Below are 23,530 nucleotides of genomic sequence, written 5' to 3'. Positions count from 1 at the left end.
ATAATTATTAAAAGCATCTAGATATCGTTGGAGGCCTACTTTAGTGAAAGAAAGAATGGCGGTGTGGTCCGCATAAAGAAGTAGAGGTAAAGACTGGGACCCTAATTTAGGTGGATGACCATTAACTGAACCCAATGACTGCACTAGATCAGAAAGAAAAATATTAAAAAGTAGGGGAGCTAAAACACACCCTTGTTTAACGCCTCTTTGAATTAAGATTTTCTTAGTCAGTCCACCATTAGGTGAGTATTTAACTTGGCAGGTGGTATTTAAGTGTAATTTCTTTAAAAGTATTAGCAGCCTGGGGTCAATTCCTAGATTTGACAATTTGTCCCACAGTTTCTCTCTAGGAATAGAGTCAAAAGCACTTTTTAGGTCTATGAAAGCTGCAAACAATTTCCCCCCACCTATCTTCATGTATTTTTCCACAAGAAAGGATAAAACGATACAGTGATCTAAAGATGATTTGTTCTTAGTGAATCCTATTTGCTCTGGGCCAATAATGGATTTAGCTTGAGACCACTCCGAAAGGCGGGTCTCAAGGTGTCTAGCATATAACTTGCCCAGTACTGATAGCAAGCTAATAGGACGATAATTTCCCGGTAGATTGGGGTCTCCCTTTTTATAGATTGGCATTAATATTGAGTTCAGCCATGAATCAGGAAGGATACCATAATGATCAATTGATGTAAAAAGACTGGCTAGTAGTGGAGCCCACCAGTCAGCATATTTCTTAAAAAGTTCGACAGGGAGCGCATCAGGACCTGGTGCTCGACCGCTTTTTAGTTTAGAAATTAGAGTCATAATTTCTTCCCTACTTACTGCATGCCATGGAGGGATATTTGCGGGAATAATTTCCTCATTATCAGATGGAGGGACCACAGCATGGCCAAAGCAAAAAAACTTACTAATGTTTTCTGTGTACAGTTCCTGTTTTCGTTCAAAAATAGATTCAGGAGAACTATCTACACTGAGGGTTCTATTTTTTCTTTGGTAATCGCCTCAATTTCCTTAAAAATTTCCATCCAGAATTTTTGTATAACTGGTCAGCCCCACCACATGTGAATAAATGTACCAATTTCCCCACATCCTCTCCAACAATTCCTATCTACTACCTTATTTATAAGATGTAATTTTTGTGGGGTAAAGTACCATTTCTGCAATACTTTTATACCATGTTCCTGAATTTTCATGGATATCGATTTGAATGGGGGTCTTTTAAATATTTCCTTCCACTCCTCCTCACCCAAATTCATTTTTAACTCCCCTTCCCATATCCTCTTTAATGATGTTGCAGTTTTACATTCCTGATCAATTAATATCTTGTATATTCTTGAAATCAATTTCCTTTCCTTTACATCAATCTTGTCAACTAATTCCTCAAAGTCATTCAAAGGCTTTTTCATTTGTTCTTGTATTTCCTTCTTACTCAAAAAAGAAGTTATTTGATTTTTCCATAGCCAATGACTTTGTTTAGGGAGGAAAGCCTCAAAGCCCATTAATCCCCCCTCTTCTTCTATCGTTTTTTTTAACATTCTTTAAAAACATCCTTTTATCAAGAATCCTTTCAAATTCCATTCCATAACCTCTTAACACTTCAAAATTTGGATGGTAGACAAAAGGTATTAATGAGGAATAAGCCGGGTATAAATTCTTTTTCCTTTTGTTCCAACACATAATCGGGCTATATAACGTAGACCAAGGAGTTGCATTTAAATTCTTTCCTCTCTTATTTTGAAACAGCGCTTGAAGGCCACCTACTTTCTCTAAGTAATACAGGTCCATATTTAACTTATTTCTTTCTTTAGGTAAAGTGACCAGTGGAATAATATGTCTTAAGACAATTGTGGTTTTATGTCACTGATGAAGAACTGAAACACATTTAGCATTGTGTTTTATTTTGTTTGGCACTGTGTGTTACATTATTGTATGTATTACTGTATTGGGGGCAGTGGCTCAATGGTAGAGTATCTGCTTGGCAAGCAGAAAGTCCCAAATTCAATCCCCAGCATCTCCAGTTAAAGGGACTAGGTAAGTATGTGATGTGAAAGACCTCTGCCTGAGACATTGGAGAGCTGCTGCCTGTCAGAGTAGACAATACTGACTTTGATGGACCAAGGGTCTGATTCAGTATAAGACAGCTTCATGTATTAATGTGTACATTTGTTTCTTGTTCTTTATTTGTTCAAATATTAAAATACTGGTGTTACATTTTGTCAACATGATTGCATTGGGTCATTTGGTCAACATGATTGCATTGGGTCATTTGTATATTGCATCATACTATTTTGTTTGTGTTCACAACCTCTTTGGTTTACCCTACTTAAGAGTGTTGTGCTCTTATTGGACTCTACGAGCATGGGGAAAGCACATCAAGAGGAGCCCAACCCTTTTCCTGTGAATAAATGTATGCCTTTTTGAAATTATCATTCCGTAAATACAGTGTAACAATTGCATGTAATGTGTAGAACATTTAATAACTGCCCACTTAATAATGTTTTTTGCTCCCCCAAACTAGTCTTTCTAGAGTTATCCATTCTAGAGTTGCCCATGTCTTCTTTGGGTGTGTTTTTAATGAAATGCGCCTCTTTTGGAAAGCTACAAGTACGATTTTTAAAAACTTAAAACTAAGGAGCTTATTTCAATTACAGCCTTACAGATGGCGTTCTCTGCCTACATTCTTTCTGGAGAATAATTGGCTCAAATAACAGTAGAACAGAGCAAGAATCCAGTAGCACCTTAAAGACTAACAAAATTTCTGGCAGGGTATAAGGTTTCGTGAGCCACAGCTCACTTCTTCAGATACAGCTAGAATATGATTCCATCTATCCTTAAACAGAGAGGAGTGAATTAGATACACAATGGCAATGTAAATGTCAGAATGACATTAGCAGGAGTGGTTGCATTAGGTCTGGTATGCACAGCGGTAGTGGGCGTAGAGAAATCAGCCTTGGTAATGATACAGGAAACCCAGATCTCTATTAAGTCCAGGAGGATGCACAGTCTTGAGCTTCATTATCAGTTGTAACGCAGCAGTCTCTCTTTCTAATCTCCCTTTGAAATCCCTTTGTAAGATACCGCATTAATAAATCAAAAAGAAAATGCTGAATTCGTAGAAGAATGGGAGGCATGGACCACACATTGTGTAAATGAACTTAATTTGGGAACCATTAAGGGATATGTTTTGAACTAATTCAATTTTTTTGAAGTAATTAAGATACTAATGTTAATAAGTAGAGTTTAAGATAATGATAAAGGTGGTTTACTACAATGAATTAGACACTAAACACAAGGAGAGAAATAAGAATTTCAAATGGACAGAGGAGGGGGAGGGGAAGTCAACTATATATATTTTTTAATAAGACAGAAATTGTTTATAGTGTATATTATATGAATGGAATGATAGAATGTGAACTAGTTTGAAAAATAATAAAAAAATCAAAAAGAAACCCCTTTGTAAGAGAATAAGGCCATTAATAGTGAAGCACATACAGCAACCAGCCCTGTCTTCCCCTATGCGCTCCATTGGCACCCATTGAATGGAATGATATAATAGAATGTGAACTAGTTTGAAAAATAATTAAAAAATCTTAAAAAAAGAAAAAAAGAAAAGAAACTTCTTTGTAAGAGAATAAGGCCATTAATAGCGAAGCAGATACAGCAACCAGCCCTGTCTTCCCCTATGCGCTTCATTGGCACCCAAAAGGCGCCGTCTGAGGGCAAGGCAGGCCGCACGCCTCCCCCTCAGTAACCCGGCCTCCCCGCCCCCATCCCGGGGCTCTGCTGATTTGAATGCCGCCAACCGATTGGACGGAGCGTCTGGCACCACAGCCCGGGGGGCGGGGCGACCGGGCCGCGTCGTCGCCGTCTCCTGGGAGGGTTTCCTCATGATGAAACGGCGCGGCCGGCCGCGGGTAGGCGGAGGGGGAAGGATAAGGTAGCGCGTCCCGCGCGGCCGCCTCACCTTGCCCTGCGGAGGGTTCTGCGGGATGTCGGGCCGCGAGGGCGGCTGGAGCTTGTCGTTCGCGGGATGCGGCTTCTTGGGCGTCTACCACATCGGCGCCGCCACCTGCTTGCAGGAGCGCGCCCCGCGCCTCATCCGGGATGCCCGCCAGATCTACGGGGCCTCGGCGGGGGCCCTCACCGGCGCCGTCCTCATCGGAGGCGGCTCTCTGGGTGCGCGTTCGCCGCCGCTGGAGGAGATTTGGGGGCTGGGCAGCGGGGGGGGGGAGGGAGGGAGATTTGGAGCGGGGACCTGTGCTCTTGTCAGTGGTAGGAACTGTGGGGGGGGGGGGGAGGTAGACACTATCAAGCTGTCTTAAAAGAGCTTAGATTCATTAAAATACTTAGGATCATAGAGTTGGAAGGGACCACCAGGGTCATCTAGTGTAACCCCGTGCACAACGCAGGAAAGTCACAACTACCTCCCCAACACACACCCAGTGACCCCCCACTACATGCCCAGAAGATGCCCCCCTCTCTCTGCTTAAGGTCATAGAATCAGCATTGCTGACAGATGGCCATCTAACCTCTGCTTAAAAACCTCCAGGGAAGGAGAGCTCACCACCTCCCGAGGAAGCCTGTCCCGCCGAGGAACCGCTCTAACTGTTAGAAAATTCTTCCTAATGTCTAGATGGAAACTTTTTTGATTTAATTCCAACCCGTTGGTTCTGGTCCGACCTTCTGGGGCACCAGAAAACAACTCGGCACCCTCCTCTATGTGGCAGCCCTTCGAGTACTTGAAGATGGTTATCATATCCCCATTCAGTCTTCTCCTCTTCAGGCTAAACATACCCAGCTCCTTCAACCTTTCCTCATAGGACTTTAGAAAGAAAATAAGGGTTAAATGTAAGGAGTGCCTTGGCTGAGAGGGTGTCAGCTGTGGGGTGGGTATTGGGTTATGGGAAAATAAAGGAGAAATACTTTTTCTTCCTTTGAAACTAGTATTCTCACATGGATGCTGCATACAACTAATTGATTTAGACAGGTACAGGTAGTCAATTATTTAATAAATAGGAAACTATTTTTGTGACTTATTTCCTCCCTGTCTAAGGGAAGGCTTCACTTGTTGAATGCCTGCTCCCCCCAAAATCACATTTTCTGCCGCTTTAGTTGCATTTGTGGGGAAGTGATGGATTTGCCCTTGTGTCTGTTGAGTAGCTTTGCTTTTAAGAAGTGAGAACAGTTTCTTTTTAGCAGTCTTTTTGAGCCAAATTAACAACAAACAAACTTCCTGCTAGCTGACAATAATAGAACCTTTGCAGCTAGATCATTCCAGAAGTTTTACTTGCTCACCTGGTGGAAGGTCTTAAGATCAAAGACTATACAGATTTTGACACTTGGTGTAACATACATCAAATTAGATTTTTTATGTTAATTACCACATTATTTATTTACTTCATTTATACCCTGCCTTTCTCCCCAAAGGGGATACAGAGCAGCTCTTTTATCATAACAACAACCTTGTGAGGTAGGCTAGCCTGAGTCTTTGTGACTGGCCCAAAGCCACCCAGCGAGTTTCCATGCCAGTTTGGGGATTCTCACCTGGGTCTCCCAGATCCTGGTCTGACGGTTTGACCACTATATCATGCTGGCTATCTTTATGACTGTTTTTGTCATCCAGCATGTTAAGAGGTGCAAGAGCCCTGCCGGTATCTCTTGAATTTCTGCCTGTTGCTGAAGTTTAAAAATAGAACACACTTAAATCAGTAATTATGAAGTGTGAACATAGTCACCAACCCTTGCTGGAGAAGTATGAACATAGTCACCAACTCTTGCCTGCAAGCGTTATTTTTTTTAAAAACTGGTATGAACATAGTCACCAACCCTGGAGAAGTATGAACATAGTCACCAACCCTTGCCTGCAAACATTATTTTTTTAAAAAACTGCATAGAAGTTCAGTAAGTGCAGCTTTTCTGTCAGCATATTTTGTTTTTGGGAGAAGCCGTATCTCTGTGATTGCAGCTATTAAAGAGACAAAAGTCCTCAGGAGAGGAAAAACCTACAGGGGCAATCTTTTATATGAGGGTGCCACATATGGATAATTTTTTTTTAAAAAAATATTCTAGATAAATATTTAATCTAACCCCTGGGCCGGGGAAACTTTCCATATGGAAGCTCTGTTGTTGCTGCTCTGTCACCAGCTACAGCACCAACAGGGAACCCAACAAGCCAGTTCCTGGGTGGAAACCACCTTAGTTTGTTGATGGTCTATTGCCATGCAGGTGCTTGAAGGCACAAGAGCTCTACTGGGAAACTAAAGTAATAACCCAGATGTGAAGGGGCCTATTTAATGCTGAGAAAAGAAAATAGATCTGTATGGAAGGAATAAAGCGTTTGGGTCTTGGAGCTTCACTTGAGTCGGGGCTCTGTAGTGGACCCAGTTTTTAATCTCAAGGTTCAGGCCAGTAACTGAAAGACATGGGCTGTCAATGTGTGCGGGACACGGGCTTTCTTTAATCTCTGACAAATTTTGCACGGAACGCAGATCAGAGAATGTGGATTCAGCGTGGGGTTGGATTGTAGTGCCACTCTTCCTTTAGAAAGCAAAAATCATGGGGACCTCATAGCAGGGAAAGCTGTACCTATTCCAAAATAAAGGGGCCGTTGCTGGGCAAGGGATCTGGGCTGTGGTATTTCTATGCTGGAGGTTGTATATGATTTTTCTATTTAAAAAAAAGAGTGGCAACAGCTACAAATATGGCTGAAAGTCATGTTTTATAATATAGGGGCTTGGCCCCTAATTGGTGAAAGAAAGTGATTCTGTTTGTCTTTTTCTGTCATTTAGCCTATTCTGATGTAAGCCGTTTAGCTAACAGCAGTGAAAAAAATGCATAATATTAAAACAGGAACTCACAACTTCAAACAAATCACACACATGTAGGGACCTCCTTATTGTCCTGCTTTATGTTTTCCAGTGTTAAAATAATAGGTTCCTGGGCTGAATGTTGTTTTCAGCTAAGCTTGGGAGAGGGCTTCCATTCCTGGGGGGTTGGTGGTATCTTTGTGCTGTGAAATGGAGAGTAATAGTTCTGGAAATGTGAGACATCTGGGTTTAGGAAATTGGGCAATACTTAGCATGTGTGTGAAGATGTTCATTGCTGTGGAAACAGGAAATTAGAAATTTAGTCATAATATACTGAAGGTGATTCATGATGATCTTCAGAAAATCTTTCTGGATACATCATTTACACCTTTCAGTGACTAAGATAAAGTTTAAAGTTTCATATTTCAAACTCCTTACCATTTTGCATGATTATTAGGTGTTTAGTGGTGGCAAAGGTCTGACTTGTGAACAGTGAACGTAAGCTCTAGTTACTGCAGGCGGCAAATCATCACCAGTGCTGCTAAGGAGTAAAATACATAAGGAAAATGTTAGGATGGGAAGCGGAAAGGGGGTATAAATCTGAGGGTCTCCACAATGGCTTTAAGGACTGCTTTTGTTTGTGTAATGATAATTTATGATGGTTTTATGGTATTTTTACTTGAAAGCTGATAGGGCTTTGGAGAGGCCTCATGAACATTTCCATAATAATAATGCTGGTGAGAACTGCAAAGGCTGCTTAATGTAGGGATGAGAAGTTTGGGAGCATTGGGGAGGTAGCAGTATGGGAATGGTGTCAGTGGGAAAGTGAAAATTGCTATACAGCTTGCCCTGGGAGGTTTGAGATGAGAGGTGTAGCAGCTCTAGATACGTTACAGTTTTGGGGAATTGAGTCCTTCGTTTCTTATGGAGCCTAAGCTTGCTTTGTGGCTTTAACAGTATATATAAATGATTAATGAAATTATTATCGTAAGAAAAACAGAATGTTGCTAATTATTTTTTCAGTTACTCCCCTATTCACTTTGGATAACCCCCTTTGGTCTTTGGACTGTTGCCTCAGCGCCTTCTTGTCTGTATTAGCAGGTCAGATTCCTTCAGAAAAGATTATTTGTCTTTCCCTCAAAGAGGAAGGAGAAAAGTAGCCCTAATAAATTAGTCAGTGGTAGTAGTGCATTTGCAGCTCTGTGATTGGGCTAGGATAATATGGTGAGCCTCTGCTGACATTTGGTATGATTAGTTATCTTCTCCTGTGGAGAAGGTTACAATAGGACATTAACCTCCCTCTCTCTCTCTGACCCATTCATACACATGCCATGATGTCAGTGCCTTTCAAAGTTAATAACATTAACAGGCTAATCTATATGGCAGTATTTAGGTTTGAATGTACTCATTTTAGAATAGTTATGGAAGTCCGTGACCAGATATCAGAGAGTTTATGCATTGTAATGATAGCTGATTTGGAAAAGTACTGTTTACGTATTAAAATGTTACTGTTTTTTCAATCCATCCCTTGTTGATATAACCATCTTGTGAGGATTTTGTAAGAACTGCCTTTGTCCTTCAATACAAACAGGGCATGAAGGCAGCAGTCTTCCTGTGAGGTCACCCCACAGCATTAATTGCTCAGATGTACACTAAAGTAAGAGATAGTTATCAGTTTTGGTGTCTTGGGTAAGGATGTTAGGGCCATGATGCTCTGGAAAAAGAGAGCTCTGGTTACTTTGGTAACCAATGAAGTTGGTCTGTGTGGGATAAATACTTTTAACCTGTGACAAAATGGTCTCTTAACACTATTTTTATTACAGAGTAAATGTCCAAATTAATGCAGATATTGTTGTAATTGGTCTTGTTGTATGCTCAACAAAATACTGCACAATGGCTTTGAGGTATTTGGTTCAGTGAAACGGTAAAGGAAACACTGGTGATTACTGGGTAGTCAAAAGCTCTGCTCATGACCTGAGTTCAGGTAGCCGACTCAAGGTTGACTCAGCCTTCCATCCTTCTGAGGTTGGTAAAATGAGTACCCAGCTTGCTGGGGGTAAAGTGTAGATGACTGGGAAAGGCAAAACACCATAGTCTGCCTAGTAAACGTTGGGATGTGACGTCTCCCCATAGGTCAGTAATGACCCGGTGCTTGCACAGGGGACTACCTTTACCTTTATGATTATTTATAGTGCAATCCTGAGGGCTGCCCAAGTGGAGTCATCTGGCCAATGGTGTAATTGTGGTGCTAACACTCCACTCCCCATGGGCATTTTGCAAGGAGAAACAGCAATGCACAGCACCCTTGTGAGTAGCACACACAGGCACAGCTAACCACAGGCTGCCAATCCAGCCAATGTCCCCTGAAACCACTCCCCCCCTTCCCGCACAGAGAGGCATTCGACAGGGAGGTGTTGCATGGTGCTGGCCCGGCCACCAAAAGCTCCTAGAAAACAGGATTTAGGTCTCTTTCTCACCTCTTTTTATAAGTTATTTTAAAACATTTTTTTGTGGATAAGAAGAAGCATGTTATCTCTGGAGATACAAATCCTCAGGTTGAGAAATGCAAAGCTAAGCAGCTGTAATGGTATCTTCTACACTGAACACTGTTGGGTAGATAGAAAAGATTAACCTAAATAATCTTTACAGAAGCCTCTAGCACAGGATGAAATTGTGCCCCTAATCCCTGAATTATCCTGACCTTGACGGTCCAGGCTAGCCTGATCTCGTCAGATTTCAGAAGCTAAGCAGGGTCAGTCCTGATTAATACTTTTGATGGGAGACCACCAAGGAAGTCCAGGGTTGCTATACAGAGGCAGGCAATGGCAACCCCCCTTTTGTTTCTTGTCTTGAAAAACCCTTGAGGGGTTTTCAGGGTTGGCTGTGGTTTTATGGCACTTTCCACCACTAATCCATGAATTACTGGAATTCATTTAATAAACTTTTCTTAAAGATTACATAAATATATTGTGTCATACTACATTCCATGATCAGATATCTTTGGGCTGTAATGTATTTTGATTGAAAACTACATTTAGATATGTTTTATCTCAAAAATCATTTTATTTAAAATATTACTTTTATCATTTTTTTCAAATCTTTGATTTTTTCTGCCCTGCCTATGCTTCTGTCCCATAGCTTGGCTTGCAGCCGGATTGCAAGGGATCTGAAACAGATGAGTCATCCCAGAAGACCTAGACTTGTTCTGCTTCTACTCTGTCAATCACTTGGCTCAGAAATGGCAAATTAGGGGCCAGATGAGAATAGGTGGCATCATTATTTCCCAGCGATGGATTTTAAAAAAATAGACTGATAACCAACACTTTTAGCAACTGAGGAAAGATCCCTCAAGTCAGTGATTACATTTATTATGGACATCAGAGGCCATTAATGTGTTCATTACAAGATTTTAATAACCACGATGGACAGGGATCAAGAGTACAAGAGTACAAGTTGGTGGCCTTCAGGGATCCCAAGATCCATCTCAGTAATTGGGTCAAAATGATCCATAGACAGTGCATTGGATATGTATACAGACATCTCCCAGCCTTCTTCACCCAGTTCTGTAGTAAACTTAAAGTGCCTTTTTCCACCTCAAGAGGATGATAGGGCACAACCCAGAGCTTTTACATCACTAGTTGTTTGGGATCCTAAAATTGCTGTGACCATTCCAGAATCTAGTGGGTATCATAAGTCTCATGGGTGGAATATTTTAACTGGCCCAGGGGCAGATTGGCCATTAATGCCACCAGGAAGAGTCCAGTGGTTTGATGGCCTGGGGGCCTACCCTCCACCAGGGCCATCTGAACCTGGGGACATGCACGCATCCAAAGAAAGGGCTGGGCATAATCACAGGTGCAGGAAAGGAAGGCTAGGGTTGCCAACCTCCAGGTGGTTAGTACAAGCATATGCTAGGATATCTGCAAAAACAGTTTGTATTGGAGAACCAAACAAACAACAACAGCAAAGTGCTATATACAGAAGTGACAATTCACATCAGTGAAGTGCTATGTACATAAAATGCCATAAGCATATACAGCAATCTAGGCATATATTTTTCGTATCCTAAACTCAAATAGATGTTCAGTGGATGTTCATATTACTGAAAAAAAGGTGGAATGCTGGGATACGATCGTTTCGGAGTCTTCTTCAGTCCCACATCTACACAAAAATACACAATACACAATGTTCTAAACTATCCATACAATAATCAATTACTAGTATACATCGTATTACAAAAAAAAAATTGTTACTCACATTTCACCATAAATGTATGTATTCACTTCAATGAAAATTAACAAGTTCCTCATATGGATACACGGTCTTGCCGTATTCAAGTTTTATAAAAATCTGTAGTACAGTAGTCTCAAGAATTTTAAAACAGACCAGATGCACAGCTTCTTACAAAAGGCTGTAACAGGTTCCTCAAGGGATACAAAGTGTAGCAGCTGTAACTTCTGCTGCCAGGCAAGGTTAATTTCAAGCCGGTGTGAAAGATGATGTCATCTGTTTAAAGGGGCTCATACCCAATTCAAATAAAACATGAAAGGTCGTTATCTAAATTCAAGCCCCATGGAGATAAAGAATCAAATAGATGAATAAAGTAGGCCTCTTTCTGTCTGAGTATCCTTTCCTTATCTATTCTGTCAAAACATAGGTAAAAGATCTTGTCTATTACACTCATATGCCTGTTCCCTTGCTTTTTTAATAATTGCAGGGGGATATCCCCTGTTCAATAGGGCTCCAGATAAATCCAGACAATAACACGCTAACCTTTGCCTTTCAGTACACGCATCTCTCTTATCACATTACCAGGATCATAAAGCGCCACTGGCATTTACTGGCAGGCATTATGGGATGTGAGAATTTACCTAAAATAGGTTATCGCAGAACTGCATCTATTCATGATAAACTAGTTCACTGTGACATAACCATAACGCATACTCCACCCATTGCTAAAGGGCATTTTAGATGTCAAAAGTGTTCAGCTTGCAACCTCAGTCTTGAAGTGAAAGAATTCAAAAGAACTGACTCTGACTTTGTTTTCCGTTTGAATGATTTTTCCAACTGTGACACAAAATACTGTGTTTATTGTTTACTTTGTCCATGTGGTTTGATCTATGTAGGATCCAGTATACGCCCTATAAAAGTGAGAATTTTAGAACACAGGTCCAGGATACGTGCAAAAAATCTGCTGGCACCAGTCGTGGATCACTTTGTAAAATTTCGCCATAACGAAAATGATTTGCGTTTCTTTGCAGTCTGGCGGCTTAGAAACAAACGTTTTGACAGAACAGATAAGGAAAGTATACTCTGACAGAAAGAGGCCTACTTTATTCATCTATTTGATTCTTTATCTCCACGGGGCTTGAATTTAGATAACGACCTTTCATGTTTTATTTGAATTGGGTATGAGCCCCTTTAAACAGATGACATCATCTTTCACACCGGCTTGAAATTAACCTTGCCTCGCAGCAGAAGTTACAGCTGCTACGCTTTGTATCCCTTGAGGAACCTGTTACAGCCTTTTGTAAGAAGCTGTGCATCTGGTCTGTTTTAAAATTCTTGAGACTACTGTACTACAGATTTTTATAAAACTTGAATACGGCAAGACCGTGTATCCATATGAGGAACTTGTTAATTTTCATTGAAGTGAATACATACATTTATGGTGAAATGTGAGTAACAATTTTTTTTTTGTAATACGATGTATACTAGTAATTGATTATTGTATGGATAGTTTAGAACATTGTGTATTGTGTATTTTTGTGTAGATGTGGGACTGAAGAAGACTCCGAAACGATCGTATCCCAGCATTCCACCTTGTTCTTCAGTAATATGAACATCCATTGAACATCTACCTGAGGTTAGGATACGAAAAATATATGCCTAGATTGTTGTATATGCTTATGGCAATTTATGTACACAGCACTTCACTGATGTGAATTGTCATTTTTGTATATAGCACTTTGCTGTTGTTGTTTATTTGGTTCTCCAATACAAACTGTTTTTGCAGATATCCTAGCATATTCTTGTACTAATTTCCTAACCTATGGTAACAGTACAGAGATGTTTATTTTTGTTGGGACCTCCAGGTGGTGGCTGGAGATCTCCTGCTATTACAACTGATCTCCAGCCAGTAGAGATCAGTTCACCTGGAGAAAATGGCCTCTATGGGAATTGGACTCTATGGCACTGGTCCCTCCCCTCCCCAAACCCTGCCCTCCTCAGGCTCCGCCCCCCAAATCTCCAGGAATTTCCCAACCCAGAGCTGGCGTCCCTACTCCTGGCCCAGTCTTACCAGTGGACAGGATAGGCCACACAGCCTCACCCTGCCTGGTCACCCAGCTTGACCAGGCATCTCCTGCTTGGGGCTGGCCAGGCAGGCGCTCCCTTCCTCCACGAGAGCCCTTTTCCAGGGCCTTTTCTCACCCCCAATCTAACCCTGCCCCACAAAGAGGGTCAGTGCCACATTCACCTGTGCTATTGTCATGGCCCAGCCTGGGCTTAGTGCCAGCGAGGACTGAGGAGGAGGAGGCCTGTGGAAGCAGACCACAGCTGACTCCAGACACCCAGTCTGAAGAAGTACAAACACAGGTAATCTCAGATACACAGCAGCCTTCTAGCTCAGATGTACCCCCCGACCTCAGGGCAGTGGATCAGCCTCCGAGCCCCAAGCCCCCAACACCCCTGGAAGCATGCAGGAAGTGGCTGAGAGAGGAATTGAAAGTTAGACGACGCAGTGTGCACTTGGCTGCACGCCAGGAACTACAGTCGGAAAGTGATTGATTACATGACCCAGCTAGAGATGCAGCTAGCACATTCTCAGGGTGTGGTATAAAAGGCAAAGAACACTGTGTGCGGACACAATGCAGTCGCTTCACTCTGACCTGTCTGATATCTGACCTGACTACTTTTGGAATCCTGACCTTGGACTGTGACTGACCTTGCAAATCTTTCTGGCTCCCTTTCGACTCTGGCACTCCTGACCATGTTTATCCTGAAGAGAGACCCTGAACCCTGACACCAGAGATAGTTGTAACAGCTATGAGGAAGTGCTGGTGTTGCAGTAGCAATGATAACATTCCTTTTTTTTCACTGATTTTGCAAGTTGAATGAGAGATTACACACCTGTTGTTTAGATCATCCTTTGTCTTAGACAGTTGCTTGGATCAATTCCAGAAAAAGGCTTGATTAATTGCTTTTTAAGAGTTGTGATTGGCCTTCTTATCTTGGTATCTCAGATGATTTCACATGTATTTACTGATTGGCTATCTGCACCTGTGTTGGTATCTCTTATTGAGATATTTAGAAATAATCACATGATTATGAGAACCAAACTTAGAGAAAGATAAGACTGATAGTTTTCTCTATAAATAAGCACTCCTGCATGTTGCAAATTGGATTTCTCTGGTTAGAAGTCTCAGAATGCAGAGGTTTAAGAAGAAGTACGGTAATATCTCTTGGTGAGATTTTGGGGCTTTTTTTGATAATCCCTAGAAGCAGAGACAAAAGCTAAAACCTGATTCATTTTAAACAACTATCATCAGTTTGTTATAATATGAATAAGTAATGCTAGGAACACTAATATTGTTAGCATGCATTTCGGCAGTTTCTGTGGGGTTAATTCTCTTACATCTTTATTTTCTTCTTTCTTGCTCAATAAAAAGAACCTTTCTTTGTTTGATAAAATATTATACAGGTGTCATGTTTAGCTGCTGGTCGCTCAAAGGGAAAAAAAACGGACTCACATCCCAAAGATTATGTTTGTATTATCAAGAGTTAGAGGCAGAGGAGTTTCTCTAACATGATGAACCCTAGGGAACTTCGTGGCTGATCAGTGTTATAGGCAAAGCTTTGAAAGACTGTTCAGTATAAGTCTCGCTAACAGTGTGCGGGTGGGGGTGGTATTTCCACGCTATGCTGGTTGGACCCTGACAGAGGCTGACCCTGGCAGAGCCCCCCCCCCAAAGGCTCAATGCAAAACACACACACACACATATATATATAAGTCCAGAGTATCTCTTCTGACCTGAAGCTTCCTGGTCTGCTGGTCTTGAGAGCCAGGATTTACCCTGCAGATTATCATTTGGCAGGGTCTAGAGTGCTGGAGCAGGCAAAGTCTGGAGCTGGATCTAGCACCCCTGGATCTAGCACCCCTGGATCTAGCACCCCTGGATCTAGCACCCCTTGTGAACTGGTTGATCCAGCAGTGCTCCCTTCCTTGCCCTTAGCTTAACTAGGCTGAGGAAAAGCACCACCACCTATTCTGGAGGCAGTATCTGGAACTCTCCTGGTAAGGTCTTAATTAGGCCACATTGCTGTAGACAACTAGGTCAAGTTTGGTTCCACAGCTGGTGCATGAGCTGCTAATTTGGTGCTGGCCTCCTTTCACCTCCCTCAGCATGAACCCGCTGCTCCTGATGGGTGGAGGTGGATCCAGGTGGGCTCATGGGCCAAATCATGGTCTGGCACTTAGTTGCCCCACCATCTGGAGGGACAGAGGGAAGTTCTGGGGGAGGAGCCTCAGTTGCAGGCTCCCCAGATGGAGCAGAGTAATCTGTCATGCAGGATCTCCCCGAGTTCCTTGCTCTCCCTCAGGTCATGTTTCTAGCTTCCCATGCTTCTCCCATGGTTTCCAATTGGCAAAGGGGTTAGACAAGGATGCATTTTACCTCCCTATCTCTTCAGTCTATATGCAGAACATATAATTAGGAAAGCTGGATTAGATTTAGATGAAGGTGAAGTGAAAATTGGAGGGAGGAACATTAACAATTTGTGATATGCCGATGATGTTACATTACTAGCAGAAAATAACGAAGACTTGAAATGACTACTGCTGAAAGTTAAAAGAGAACGTGCCAAAGCAGGAGTACAGCTGAACATAAAGAAGACAAAAGTAATGACTACAGGAGAATCACACAACTTTAAGGTTGAAAATTAGGACATTGAAATTGTTGAAGACTTTCTATTCCTTGGCTTCATCATCAACCAAAAGGGAGACTGCAGCCAAAAAATCAGAAGGAGATGGAGACTGGGAAGGGCAGCCATGAAGGAGCTAGAAAAGATTCTGAAGTGTAAGGATGTGTCACTGGCCACCAAGATTAAGTTAATCATGCCATCACATTCCCTATTTGTATGGGTGTGAAAGCTGGACATTGAAGAAAGCTGATAGGAAGAAAGTAGATTCCTTTGAAATGTGGTGTTGGAGGAGAGTGTTATGGATACCGTGGACTGCAAAACAACAACAACAAATCAGTGGGTTATAGATCAAATCAAGCCTGAACTGACCCTAGAAGCTAAAATGACTAAACCGAGGCTATCATATTTTGGTCACATTATGAGAAGACAAGAGTCACTGGAAAAGACAGTTGTGCTAGGAAAAGTTGAGGGCAGCAAGAAAAGAGGACGACCCAACAAGAGATGGATTGGTTCTTTTTTTTTTTTTTTTATAAATTTTATTGGGTTTTATATTACAAATTTTCCATTGCAATAAACAACATCTATAACAATATAAAATTTCAATTCTGACTTAATGTTGTTATAATTCCATACAATATATAAAGAAAAAAAGAAAATTTTGGAAAATTTATGACTTCCCCTTCACCTCTATCTGCCTCTTAATAAAAAGTTCATCCCGTCGTAGTTGATCTAATCTTAATAATCTATTAATACCATTTAAAAAATTTTTTTAAAACATAATCTGTTAGTAAATATAATTATACTTGTTCATTATAAAAAAAACCAAAAAAAACCTCTGGATCAGATTAGAAAATATTCTTCCATTCTTCCCAATTTTAACTCAAATTCACAATAATTCATCCACGCCTCCCATTCCCCCAAAAACTGAACATCATTTTCTTCATTTAAGATAGCTGTGAGTTTTGCCATTTCTGCCACTTCAAACATTTTAACAATCCAGTCTTTTTTCTCGGGAATTTCGGTCCCTTTCCATTTCACTGCATAAAGCAATCTCGCAGCTGTTGTGGCATAAATCAAAAAAGTTCTTTGTGTAGATAAGTCATCAGGAATCATACTCAATAACATCATTTCTGGTATTTTGGGTATATTTTTTTGTAGTATTAGTCTCAATTCATGGTAGATCATGTCCCAAAAGTCTTTAGCTTTATCACAGGTCCACCACATATGATAAAAGGAACCAATTTCCTTGTTACATTTCCATCAGATAGGGGACATTGTTTTATAAATCTTTGCAATCTTCTTGGGTGTTAGATACCATCTATACATCATTTTATAAATGTTTTCTCTCACTGACTGTGCTTTTATTCCTTTTAGGTCTTTAGACCATAGTCGTTCCCATTTATTTAAAGCCATATCGTGTCCCACATTTTGAGCCCAGTCGATCATAGTTGGTTTAATCGTATCCTGCTCACCATATATTGTTAAAAGGAGATTATACATTTTAGAAATCAGTTTTGTATTGTTATCCAATAGGATCTTTTGAAGAGAAGATTTTTCTTTAGAAAATCCATTTTTAACATCTTGTACAAAAACTGATTTAATTTGATAATATTGAAGCCATTGTAGATCATCCTTAAGAAGTTGAAAGTCTTTTAATGAGCATTTCTTTCCATCCCAATTAATTAAATCTTGATAGGTAATAAATTTGTCTGGTCTAAGTGGGCGCAATGTTAACATTTCTTGAGGCGATATCCACATCGGTGTTACTGGTTCCAAAATGTGTTTATATCTCATCCAGATACGGAGTAAAGAGGACCTGATTATATGATTACGAAATGTTGCTTGTAACTTAATTTTATCATACCACAAGTAGCCATCCGCTTAAGTTATTATAACCTTCCAAGTCTAGCGAACGTGTATTTGACAAACTCATCCAGTCTTTTAGCCATACTAAAGCTACCGCTTCAGCGTAAAGTTGAAAATTAGGTAGTGCTAAACCTCCTCTAGTTTTTAGATCCACCAGATATTTATAAGCAATCCTTGGTTTTTTCCCTTGCCAGATGAAATTTGAAATGTCTTTCCTCCAAGTATCAAAGTATTTAGTGTGTGATATTATTGGCAAATTTTGGAATAAGAAAAGCATCCTCGGTAAAACATTCATTTGAATCGTTGAGATACGTCCCATTAATGACAATTTTTTATTTGACCATATAATCATATCAGTTTTAATCTTACCCCATAACTTGAGGTAATTGTTGGTTATCAAGTCTTTATTCTTTGCAGTAATCCAAATTCCCAGGTATTTAACTTTGTTGGCTTTCTCCCAACCGGTATATGATATAAATTCCTGTTGCTGTATTTCCGGTAGGTTTTTGAATATTATCTTTGTTTTTTCTTGGTTCACTTTGAAGCCTGATATTTTTCCAAAGTCTCCCGAAGTATATTCATTGATTGTGTTGGATTCTCCAAAATTAACAGGAGGTCATCCACGAATGCTCTCACCTTAAATTCATGTTTTTTAATTCTTAACCCGCGGATGTCCTCCATACTTCTTAGTTTCACACATAGCGGTTCCAACACCAACAAAAATAAAAGTGGAGACAGGGGACATCCCTGTCTAGTCCCTTTCGTGATTTGGCAGTTATCTGACATTGATTCATTGACCAAAATTTTAGCCTGTTGAGAGGTATAAATAGCCGATATACCTTTCTGAAAGCGGTCTCCAAAGTTCAATTTATCCAAAATCTGTTTCAAAAAATTCCAAGAGACCATATCAAAAGCTTTTTCTGCATCCAAAAATACAAATGCCGCAGTTTGTTGGATATTCTGGTCATAATATTCCAATGAGTCCAGTAAAATTCTTACATTATCTTTTATTTGCCTTCCTGGTATAAAGCCTGCTTGGTCTTCATGTATAAGATCCTTAATAAATTGTTTTATCCTACATGCCAAAACCGAAGCAAAAATTTTGTAGTCCACATTTAACAGCGATATAGGTCTATAGTTGGATGTTTTTTCTGGATCCCTTCCTTCTTTGGGTATCAATGATATAAATGCATATGACCAAGTCTCCGGGGATGTTCCCTCATCCAAAATTGCATTATAAAGTAAACCAAAAAAACCCACTAAATTGTCACTAAATATTCTGTAAAATAGTGCAGTAATTCCATCTGGTCCAGGTGTTTTATCCGTTCTTTGTTTCAGTATTGCTTCTTGTATTTCTTCCCTTGTAACTGGAGCTTCAATACATTCTCTTTGGGTCGTTGATAAAGCTTTCATCTGTATTGAATTTAAGAATTTGTCTATTTTCTGCTTTGGAGTATTTTCTTTCTGATATAACTTGGAATAGAATGAAACAAATTCTTTTTGAATTTCTGAAGTTGAATAGACTGGTCCTTTAGCAGTTTGGATTTTTGTTATAATCTTCTTTTGAAATGAATCCTTCAATTGTGTTGCTAGAAGTTTTCCAGGTTTATTTGCATATTCAAAGTACTTTTGTTTAGCAAATTTCAAGTTTTTATTCATTTCCTCCATTATGACCAAGTTTAATTGGTGTTTAGATGCAGAAATCTTTATTTGAATTTCTCTTTTCTCCTCTTCCTGTGTTGCCATTATCAGTTTCTGTTCCAAATTTTGTAAGTTCCAAAGTATATTATTAGTAAATTGTAGTTGAGTCTTCTTCCAAGCCGAGTGTTTCTGTATCATAAAACCTCTCAAAACAGCCTTAAATGCATCCCAAACTGTATTCAAAGAGGTTTCCCCATTAAGATTAATTTCAAAAAAGTCTTTCATTAAAACCTGTAATTCCTTATGTATCTTATTGTCTTTTAAAAGTTTATCATTCATTCGCCATCTAAATACTTGTTTATTGTTCCACTCAAAAGTAACAGGGTTGTGATCAGAAAAAGTTCTAGGTAGGATATGGATTTTACGTACCTGAGTGAAAATTGATTTACTGGCCCATATCATATCAATTCTGGAGTGTGAGTCATGTCTCGCTGAATAAAAGGTGTATTCTTTAGCAGTTGTATTCATTGTTCTCCAAATGTCTTGTAATTCTAATTCTGAAGCCATGGTGAAGAAAGTTTTAGGCAAGCATCCGTCATTAACGTCTTTTGCTTTTGATTTTTTGTCCAAAGATGGGAGAGTAACTCCATTGAAGTCGCCCATCAATAAGATTTGATCTTTTGCATGTTGGGCAATCAAGTCGTGTAGTTTTTCATAGAAGGATTTTTTCCCTTCATTGGGTGCATAAATTCCAACCACTATTGTCCTTTGTCCCAATATTTTAGTTCTGATAATTACAATTCTTCCTTCATTATCTTTGTTTAATAATTATGGACAAAGACTGGAATGGGCATAGATTACCACTCCCTTTGTTTTAGTTTTAGCTGAGGCAATAAATGCTTGTCCAAGCACCTGTTTCTCCAAATATTTTTTATGCTTTAAAGCTATATGAGTCTCTTGTAGACAAATTAGGGAGTATTTATATTTCTGTAGGTATTTAAAAATTCTAGCCCTTTTGGTTTTCTCATTCAGTCCATTTACATTCCAAGAAATTACTTTTGCCATAATGTAGTATTTTTTAACAAAGTAAAAAGTCTATAATTTGGTGCCTCCTTCTGCACCCTGTGCCTCTTCTTCTTCCTCTTCTTCTTCCTCCTTCTGTTCCCCAGGTAATTCTTTAAGGTCCATTTTGTATTTTCTCAGAAATTTTCCCACATCTGCTTGAGATAGAATTGTCGTTTTCATTTCTTTGTAGGTGAAAGCCAAACCTTGTGGCATGATCCAACGATATTTGATACCATTAGCTTTCAATGTAGACACAAAGTCTTTGTAGTTATTCCTCTGTGAAAGTAAATGCTTTGGAATGTCCTTTAATAATATTAAAGAGGAGTCTCCTGCTGACACTGGGTTTTCATAGTGAATCTTCATAATCTTATCTTTAACTCTAGTGTCATAAAACACTATCATCAAATCTCTTGGCTTAGATCTTCTCATTCTAGCAGGTAATGGTATCCTGTATATTCTGTTAATGGCTTGTTTTAATTCTTGTTCATCTATCTGAAATAAGTAGGCCAAATTTGGTATTGCAGATTCTTTATTGTCTCCCATCATATCTGGAAAATTGCGTATACGAAGATTAGTCTCTTTCACTCTCATCTCCATCATAGCTATTTGATTTTTTGCCGCCATCTGATCAGTTTGTATTGTTTCAATCTGTTTTTCTTGGCTTATTAATTTTTTCTTTGTATCCTTATGCTCATCCATCACTTTCTTAATTGATGCATCCATCGCTTGCATATCTGTCTTCATAACAGTCATTTGAGTTTTTACTTCTTTCAAGTCTCCTGTAACAACATCCAACTTCTGGTTAATAGCTTGGGATGCTTGACCAAGATTTGTCATCATAGAAGTCAACTGTGCCATCTGTGTAGACATCTGTTCAAACTGTTTATTTGTTGCCTCTGTTTGTTTAGTTAGCATGTCCTGTAATTTCTTTTCCATGGTTGAGGTTTGTAATGATTCCCTTAGTTTAGTGTAGGCAGGGCTGTGTAGTGAACCAGAGCGGGGTCGAGTTCCCGACATTTACATTCAAAAGAAGCTGGTAAAATACATGTCCACAGACAGAGCCTTTAAGATACTTAATTAGAAGAAAATAGTTCAAACATCAGCCTTATAATTTTTTCGGGTTGAAAAGAGTCGAATTTAGCTTTAAAATTGCGTTTTAAAACTTTGAAATACCAGTGAGTTTTGTCGGTCGCTCTAGATCGGGCTGGTCAGGAAGTATACCGGAAGTTGCTAGTGCCGTGGACCTTCTACCGTCTCATCTCGATGGTTGTTCCTTCGGGAATGATTTCAAGGTGACTCGAGTGCAACGCGTATTCAGTCCTACGACTACTTCCTGTTGTTTTAGTTCCGATGATAGAGAGGGTATTATAGAGAGTCTTCCGTTCCAGGCACTCCCTTGCTACAAACGTGGCAGGAAATTCTTTTCGCCGGAAAATCAGGAAGAAGAATCACCCTCCCCTTCCCTCGGAGCTTCTCATTGGTGATAATTCTTGTCAATCTAGAAGATGTCCTTCCGACTCTTTGTTTTAGTTTAGGCTGATCAGTTTGATAAGGCTCCTGTCGCTAATCCCGATGAATAACTCAAATCAAACTTTTTCAATTCAGATTAAGGAGAAGCGGGGGTCCCAGAAAGATTCTTATCAGCCCCCCGTCTATTCAAATTTCCAATAAGTAGACGAAGAGTTCTTTTGTACTCACTTGGGTGTCAAGAGGTGAGGTTCTTTTCTTTATGTAGTCCTTATGTTGGTATTAAGGTGGTGGAGGGTGGAGCTTGATGCCAAAGTTGCGTTTTGGCGATTTCCTTCCCTAGTGCCCTCGCAGGACCGGCGTCCAGGACTCCGAGGGGCTTAAAAAAGCCCCCTCAGAGTACCTGGGAGGTCAAACCGCGTTTGCGGGCTGCAGGGAATTCCTGCTTTCCAACCCACTTGCAAGGGTCGGATTGGGGTATCTGTGTACCCCAGAAATAACGCAAACTTGGATTTCTCCCAGGACAGCCTGGGGAAATGGAGTGCTCGTCCCAGCAGCACCACCGGAAGTCCAGAGATGGATTGGTTCTTGTAGGTTATCCGGGCTGTGTGACCGTGGTCTTGGTATTTTCTTTCCTGACGTTTCACCAGCAGCTGTGGCAGGCATCTTCAGAGGAGTAACACTGAAGGACTGTGTCTCACAGTGTCAAGTGTGTAGGAAGAGTAATATATAGTCAGAAGGGGGTTAGGTTTGAGCGGAGTCATTGTCCTGCAAAGTATTAAAGGTAATGTGCTAATCATTGTCCTGTAAGTATCAAGATAATGTGCTAATGAGGGTGTGGTATGTTAATGTGGAACCATTGTATCCTGAAGTGATCTGTTAACATGTGGAATCCAAAGCTAATCATGCGGCTATTGTGGACTGTTTGTATGCTGCGTTGTGTGGTCCCGATGTAAACCTGTCCCAATGTAAACCTGTCCCGATGTAAACCTATACAATATACTCCTGCAGAGGTGAGAGGGTCTCTTTTGTCTTTTGCTGATCGTAGCATACAAACAAGGATAAAAGAACATGAAAGATACTGCAGACTTGGCCAACCTGAGAAATCAGCAGTGGCTGAACATGGACTGACCCAAACAGAACACAGGGTCTTATTCCAAGACACTGAAAGACTGGACAGTTCTACCAACTATTTTGTCAGTTTGCACAGAGAAGCCATTGAAATTCATAAACATCAGCACAACTTTAACAGAAAAGAAGAGAGTTTAAGAATGAATAAGGCTTGGCTTCCTGTCCTGAAAACCTCCAGACGAACAAAGACTACAGTCCACAATAGCCATGCGGATTAGTTTTGGATTCCACATGTTAACAGAACACTTTAGGATACAATGGTTCCACATTAACATACCACACTCTCATTAGCACATTATCTTGATACTTACAGGACAATGATTAGCACATTACCTTTAATACTTTGCAGGACAATGACTCCGCTCAAACCTAACCCCCTTCTGACTATATATTACTCTTCCTACACACTTGACACTGAGAGACACAGTCCTTCAGTGTTACTCCTCTGAAGATGCCTGCCACAGCTGCTGGCAAAACATCAGGAAAGAAAATACCAAGACCACGGTCACACAGCCCGGATAACCTACAAGAACCAATGAACTCTGACCGTGAAAGCCTTCGACAATAAGAGATGGATTGACTCAATAATGGAAGCCACAGCCCTCAATTTGCAAGGCTGTCAAAGATAGGAC

The 23,530-nt window shown here is 40.3% G+C and overlaps 1 protein-coding gene across 1 annotated transcript in view; it reads left to right on the top strand.

The window, feature by feature from the left end:
* Window positions 1-3,989: 3,989 nt before the first annotated feature.
* Window positions 3,990-23,530, top strand: part of LOC130474468 (1-acylglycerol-3-phosphate O-acyltransferase Pnpla3-like) — a 34,873-nt gene continuing 15,332 nt past the window's right edge. Inside the window, exon 1 of the mRNA XM_056846094.1 lies at window positions 3,990-4,176. Within this exon, the coding sequence (XP_056702072.1) occupies window positions 3,990-4,176 (187 nt within the window). The remainder of the gene's footprint in view (window positions 4,177-23,530) is intronic.

The sequence above is a fragment of the Euleptes europaea genome, chromosome 3 (assembly GCF_029931775.1).
Source record: "Euleptes europaea isolate rEulEur1 chromosome 3, rEulEur1.hap1, whole genome shotgun sequence".
NCBI lineage: Eukaryota > Metazoa > Chordata > Lepidosauria > Squamata > Sphaerodactylidae > Euleptes > Euleptes europaea.
Note: the sequence above shows the minus strand (reverse complement) of the source record. Positions and strands in the feature narration are given on the sequence as shown.